Source organism: Calidris pugnax, unplaced genomic scaffold, assembly GCF_001431845.1.
Source record: "Calidris pugnax isolate Ruff unplaced genomic scaffold, ASM143184v1 scaffold13, whole genome shotgun sequence".
NCBI lineage: Eukaryota > Metazoa > Chordata > Aves > Charadriiformes > Scolopacidae > Calidris > Calidris pugnax.
Window position 1 is genome coordinate 20,975,312 of NW_015090810.1, and position 7,122 is coordinate 20,982,433.

At 41.6% G+C, this 7,122-nt stretch overlaps 2 protein-coding genes across 2 annotated transcripts in view; both read right to left on the reverse strand.

The window, feature by feature from the left end:
• The window catches only part of LOC106885997 (myosin regulatory light chain 2, smooth muscle minor isoform-like), a 14,279-nt gene extending 8,034 nt beyond the window's left edge, over nucleotides 1–6,245 (reverse strand). The window contains exons 1-3 of the mRNA XM_014938573.1: nucleotides 6,025–6,245; nucleotides 5,698–5,859; nucleotides 1,596–1,790 (exon numbers count right to left, since the gene is read on the reverse strand). Coding sequence (XP_014794059.1) covers nucleotides 1,618–1,790; nucleotides 5,698–5,859; nucleotides 6,025–6,208 — 519 coding nt within the window. The 5' untranslated portion in view covers nucleotides 6,209–6,245 and the 3' untranslated portion in view covers nucleotides 1,596–1,617. The remainder of the gene's footprint in view (nucleotides 1–1,595; nucleotides 1,791–5,697; nucleotides 5,860–6,024) is intronic.
• The window catches only part of LOC106885996 (myosin regulatory light chain 2, smooth muscle minor isoform), a 39,731-nt gene that overhangs the window by 8,141 nt on the left and 24,468 nt on the right, over nucleotides 1–7,122 (reverse strand). The window lies entirely within an intron of this gene.

A 7,122-nucleotide genomic window follows, 5' to 3' on the forward strand; every position in this document is an offset into this window, starting at 1 on the left:
GGGTTTAATATTTTTCCTAGAACTTTTTTTTTTTTTTTTTTTTTTTTTTTTTTTTTTTTTTTAAAACAAAAAAAAAAAAAAAAAAAAAAAAAAAAAAAGGAGAAAGACATCCCACCATAAATGCATTCGTGTTCTGCTGACCCACTTCAGTAAGAACACTTGGAGACTCTGAGTGGCTTCTCACTGAGACTGGGAACTGCGGTTCTCTGTGAAACCAGCGTCACTGGCTGCAGACAGACACAGGCTTTAAAGCACCCTCTGCAGCAGAGGGGAGCGGGGCTGGGTTTACAACTTCTGTGCAAGAGAAATCTCAGGCCCCACCAAAAGTCCGCTTTTATCAGTCTCCCTGACATGTTTGTATCAGAGCTTTAAATGCCGTTAGACTCCAGAGGGGAAAACAAAGATGCCCCCAAAGGGAAGGCAAAGAACAATAGCATTAGTGAATTACAGTTGGCCATCACAAGAGCGAATGGCGTATCCTATAGGGGTTGCTATACAGCGACACAGCCCCGGCCCCTCAGCAACAACTGGGGTTTAACAATTGGCATTTATTGCTACAGATAAACACCAGCTGCCTCACTCCACAGGTTAGTTTATATCACCGGTTGTAGCCTTGCATATGTAAACAAAGTTATGCAAAGATATACATTTGAATTTTGGGTAGTTTTTCAAAGCTGATCTTAACAACAGGAGCCCTTACTGAGACTCTGAGAAATGCACAAGCAGTGAGTTACACTGGTTTGAGTTACAAAAGTGGTCTTAAATCCTTTTGAAAACCAGTCTTTTTGGAACATAACACCACACATGTGTTTGTACATACATAACTGTAACAACGGCTTGCAGATACCTCTTATTCACTTTCTTTTATAACAAATTAATTCAATTAAAGAGCCAAAAATTCAGTGCATGCCAAAGCTGCACTTTGAGCAATCCTGACAGCATTAGTCCTTGTTGCGGTAGGAGCAGAGCTTCTGTGGGGACTGCCCGTATTTTCTTCTGTATGCTGCACCAAACAAGCTCTTCGGGACTCAAAACAATAAAAACTTGTGTTGTGAGCCATTTGCCCTTCAGCTCAGCGCTAGGAGCTGTAATGCCACCTACTGATGGCTCTGGAGAGCGGCCTCAAGTTCTCAGCCCGCGTCCTTCAAAGGAAAGCCCGGTGGCCGCCGCGGACATGCCTGTGGTAGGGAGGGAAGGAGGGAGGCTGTCCCCAGATGGGGGCTGGTGAGGACCTGGCCAACCTCGCCTCCTTCAGACACCGCAAAACTGGTTTCACTGATAGTTTACACAAGCTCGTTTTCGAGTTTGTTATCCCTACCCCCTCTAAATGTAAATATTTTCATCAAAAAGGCAGCAACTGAGAGAATACTCATTTTCGATGCATTTGGATTTCTGTCTTCTCTGAAAGCGTTTTGAACCCTTTTCCCTCTGTTTTTCAGCATCTTCCATACTTCTCTTACAGTCCTGCTGTTACCATCCTGTAATGGGCAGGCCCCATTCTTCTGCAAACCTAACTGGGACTCAAGTAGAGCAGAAGCTTCAGAGCTTTCTCTTACAGGTACCAGTGAATGATTTTTGGGGCATTGTTCTTTTATCTGCAGGTATCCAGGGATTAGCTCAGTCATCCTTGTCTTTTGCCCCGTGTTTCAGGATGCGCGTGAATTCAATGTAGTTGAAATTGCCCTTTTTGTCGATGGGTGCCTCTCTGTACAGCTCGTCCACCTCTTCGTCTGTGAACCTGTCCCCCATGGTGGTCAGCAGCTCCCGCAGGTAGTCCTCCTGAATGAACCCTAGGATGAGATGTTCGGAGAGAAACACAAAAAGGAAGCCGTTTCTTAGCCGTGTCTCCAAAAGCAGCATGACACATACACTGACAGACATGCAATTCACTAATACAATATGTAATACATGCATTTGCACCAAGAGCCCAAAATATTTTCTTAATTGAATTCTAAAGAAATTCCTTGAATGCAAAGGAAAGGGAGGGGAAGTTTGATGAATTTCGTACAGATTTTTGAAAAGAGGCCCTGATCTGCTGTGATCTAATAATACCGACTTTTATCTACTGCACTTCAACAGCTCAAAGTGGAAAAACAAGTTCCTGTCATTGCTAGTCTTAATTACACAAGTTGTTTCTTAATTGAGTTCTATTTTTCTTGACTTAATTAGATATATTTGTGTGTCCTCTATAAACTTGTTTCCTCTGGGGACTAAACAACCACGGGTTGGCTCTTCAGTGCTGCACAATAGTGTTGCTGGAGGCAGTTTACATGGTTACAGTGGACTGCTGGCAAGAATCCAGGGAAAGAGTTTGTAACAGAAAAGACTTTCAGGCAGGATTGAAAGTTAACTCATGAGAGAGGAAGAACGTTTGCTGTGGAGAGGTAGAGGCTGAGAAGCTAGTCAAAAAAGATAGGATATATTATTTATTTTCTGCTAAAATTTTAGCAGAAAAGTTTGGAAGAATTTAACAAAGCTATAAAAACGAGCAGTTGCTAAGTATGTTCTGTTCACTCAATTTCAATAGATGGGCAGAACCACCAGTTGCCAAATAATCCCACGAAAGATTAGAGGTTAAAAAAGGAATGCACATAACAAATGCCCAGAGAACTTGTGGATGCCCCATCCCTGGAAGTGTTCAAGGCCAGGCTGATGGGGCTTTGAGCAACCTGCTCTAGAGACCCACCCATGGCAGGAGGGTTGGAACTGGATGAGTTAAGGTCTCTTCCAACACAAACTCTTCTACAATTCTATGAAATGGTACACAAAAGAATGCAGAAACTGCTTAACGTTGAAATAAGACCTACCATGGCTAAAAATGCACAACAGTTGCTTCACTTGACAAAGAAATTGGTTATTGAACTTTAGTTGGATAAACAGAAATAACAGAACAGAGGATGTATGAGTATGTTCCAAAAAAAAAAAAGATATGTAAACTGTGCAGAACAGCTGGAAATCATAAGTAGACACCCACATTAACTGATGTAGATTCAATTAGAGTATCATTTTTAAAAAAAAGTTCTGCTTTGGAAAGAGAGTTGAATAACTTAAGCGAACAGTTCATTAGAGAGACAAAACCAAACAGGGAATCAGGGGACCAAAAGGCAGTCAATGAGCATGACAAATTCTCATGGGGTTGGTGTATGCTGCAGGGAAGGGAAAAAAACGTGTTCCAACCTATGCTAATTAAAACAGCATCGGATCCCAGTGTAGACAAGCCCTTGACTACTGACTCCAAGGCTGAAGAAGGCTAACAGCAATGTTCTACTTTAAAAACGGGGAGAATGTTCAGTTAGCCAGGCCCATCTTAATCAGGTCAAATTTTGGAGTTGTCTCTTTGCAGATGTGCGTAAAGAAAGAAAATAGCTAAAACAGATCAGGCTCTCTACTTCTACAGTCCTACAGAGACCAAGCAGTGATGAGAGATGACATAAGGATTAGAATTCAAAGAATGCAAGGCCTTTGGTGCTGCAAGTTTAGCCTCAAGGACTTAATTGCTTCTGTCTGAACAACCAGGTGCTTAAACTAGCCAGCTTAAACTAGGTTGCCAGACCAGGAATACACTAGAAGTTTTAGCAGCACGGAACTCTGAAGCAAACAGCACCCCCAACTCTCCCCCGCACACAGCTTCGGTGTAGATGGGGAGCAGCACATAAATGAAGCAAAACTTAAGATTCATCCAGCCTTTGGCAGACAGCACAGAACAGATGATAATGCAAGATCATAGAGCAGACAAAAGATACACTAAATGCAGCCAGATACAACTTTCATACTAATTTCACAGTACTACGTACGACAGTAATGCTGAAGCAATATATCCAACTAGATTGGCAATATAGGAAATGTAAGTAAAAACCAACAAGTACAACTGACTTATCTTCATTAAGGGAATCTGATTTGTATTACTCTTTTTCAAGAGAACTACACTGAGGTAGAGCTAGAAAATCAGGCCCATAACACACATGCATATGGAGAATATGAAGTGGGGAAAAAAAAAAGTTTGACAGGTTTGACATAGCTGAAAATGCTTGTTTCTTTTAAAAATGAAGAAAAACTGATCAGAAGCCAAATCTGAGAATAAAATGAATGAAAGGCAAACAAAACATGGGTTCTACAAATACATCACATGTTATTTTGAAGACTGCATTTTGACTGTTAGGAATCAAAAATCAATTAAACAGCGTAACTATCTAACATGTTTCCTGGTTAAAATTTGAGGATGGCATAAGACACAAAAAAAAGACTGTGGAACCATTATCCTCAAGTCATCGTAGGACTAGACTAAAACATTCACCACACAGAGCTGAAAGATAATAAAATCAATCTTATCAGTACATGGGGGCCTGAACTAGTAACTTATTGTTTACATAGAAGTAGAAGGTTACTGTTCAAAAGAAGTGGTAGCACAATCATTTTCTTTATATCCTAATTTACAGGCTCTTGTTTTGGAGCACACAAAAAACCCCCGTAGCACAGTGAGTCAGACTACCTGCGGAGAGAAAATAATTAACCTACTAACAAAACTTCCTTCTCTAGGAGATGGTAAAGAGATTTCCCTTGAGAGGGAGGAAGTCAATTAACATTTGAAAAGGCCTTACCAACAGAAAGTCTGTTTACCTACACCTCAGCAGGAAGGGGATGCTCTTTGAAAAGGCAAAAGGTGCTAAAAATACACAGACTGAAAATAGCTGTTTGAAATGGAATAATATCCTTTGAAAGGTTCATAGCACATATCCACAGGTGAGACTGAAACACTGCAGTGGACAGCTGTGAGGAAAGTTAAAGGTGCGGTGACATCTCCAGCACAGAGGCTACATAATTTCAGCACGCACTAGTAAGACGTGTTCACAACATGTCAAAGCGCTGATAGTCTGTAATTCCACAAAATTGCCCTCAGGATTCACCCCCGGTTGCTACACACTTCTCCGGAATCTGAGACTACATGAATAAATAAAACCATAAACTCTAACCGCAAGATTACAGGGGCAACCTTGAAAGTCTGATGTAGTAAAACTGAGCTCTGCGTTTTCCTCCTTCACCCCACCTTGCTATGCAGGTCAGTACAATCTGTCATTTCTCTCTTCTAGACCCCACCCACTTTTTATCTTTAGACCATGAAGTCTACAGCCCTTCCTGCAACCTGAAAACAAACTGAGCTGCGGGTGAGGGCATGACACATGGCATTTGTCATCACAACCGTAACATACACTGAGCAAGATGAGGGTTTTAAAAGAGTTTACATACTCTGGGCAGCCTGTCATTAAAAACATCAAAGAATTCAGATGCCTCTTAGATCTACTGTAGGGGAAGGACAAACTCAGTTGTGTTACAGATTTCAAATCCATTACCTTTTCAATGCCACAGAAAATCACATATTACCAATGTGAATTCCTCATCTCCTTAGAGAGATGCACTTTGAGGAAGTAAACCCAGCCTAGCTTAAGTACTCTTCTTCAAAGCTTCACAAAAGACCTTTACTTCTAGTCCTAAGTACTCACACAGAACAACCAGATGGATTTTATTCTCAGTCAGTAATAATCAAATTCTCATTACTTGGTAGAATATGGCATCTAGAAGGATTATTGTGTCATACTTCATTTATAAAGGTCCAAAACCCAGCAGACTATTTAGAAACCCAAATAAACAAGATGAAAAAAGCCCTCCACGCCACCAAGCAACTGAGTTTCACCCACGTACCTGTTGCTTCTTCATCAAAGCAAGCAAAAGCATTCCTGATTACATCTTCCGGATCAGTGCCATTTAACTTCTCACCAAACATTGTGAGGAACATGGTGAAGTTTATGGGGCCTGGAGCCTCATTCATCATGGCATCGAGGTATTCATCCGTTGGATTCTTTCCTACAAATAAAGGCATCATATTTAGCTTAACTTTCAAACTAAGAGAAAGGAATCTCAACAGCATAATACAAATTGAGACACCTCTCATAAGCTATCCCAAGCTCCCTATTTTAATTCTAAAAACACAAATGTGCTTGGCAGCCACCAACAGAAAAGTGACCTTACCAAGGGAGGCGAGCATATCATGCAGGTCCTCTTTGTCAATGAAGCCGTCCCTGTTCTGGTCGATCATGTTGAAGGCCTCCTTGAACTCCTGAATCTGCGACTGATCAAACATTGCAAATACATTGGAAGTGGCACGCTGAGGCCGCTTCTTGGTGGTCTTCGTCTTCGCCTTTTTGCTAGACATGTTGATTTTTGGACACTAGGGAGAGAAGTAAATACAGTTAATGTCAGAGTTAAGACTTAAAAAAACCACACTGTACTAAGGTTTCACGTTAAAATTCAGAGATAGAAAACACTTCTAACACACTTCCATTTCCTCTCATCAGAGCCTATTTCCCTCATCAAGAAAGGAAAAGAGAAGCAGAAAACATGAACAAATGAAAGACAGACTCCAAACTAAAAAAAGTCACTAAAACAGTACATAAGTTAAATTTGAATGTCGGTCTTCAAAGGGACAGCTTTTGTCCAGGATCCCTTCTTGTACCTGCAAGAAAGGAACTCGAACTGGTCTCAAGCCTAAAAGAGCAAAGCAAGGTTTTGAGAGCACTCGTTAAGCTTGTGAAAGAGCTCTGTATGGACAGGGTTATACAATAACTGTGTGCAATAGCAGGAAACGCAACTCAGTTCACCCGAACTCTGAAGCACCTATACTTGACACCTGACAGCAGTAAGGAGTTGCCATTTTGTACAACACCTCTCTCCTTGCCTCGCCTTCCATTATTTAAAACATTTTGAAACTAGGAGCAAAATGTTTCTGCAAAAAGTTTTGCCTGACCTCCACTTACTTTTAAGCATTTACTTTTACCTGAAACGTACTACGGGTCTGCCATACCTGAAAACTGACTTCTGCTGTCTGCTCCTTTAAGCCAAAAAGGGAAAAGCAACCCACTCACGCTGCTTTTGCTCATCTCCCTAGAAAAACCACTCAGAAGTAGGTTTCTTTACCTGTAGCACTCAGAGCTTGGCTTTGACCAACGCAGAGCCCCTTTCATCGCTCCCCCTGTCACTGAATTTACCTCTTGCCCTCCTCATGAAGAGACGATGGCGCCGGGGGCGCCGCCTTCGCCGCCGGTTGAGGCCCGAGGCTCCGGCAGCCAC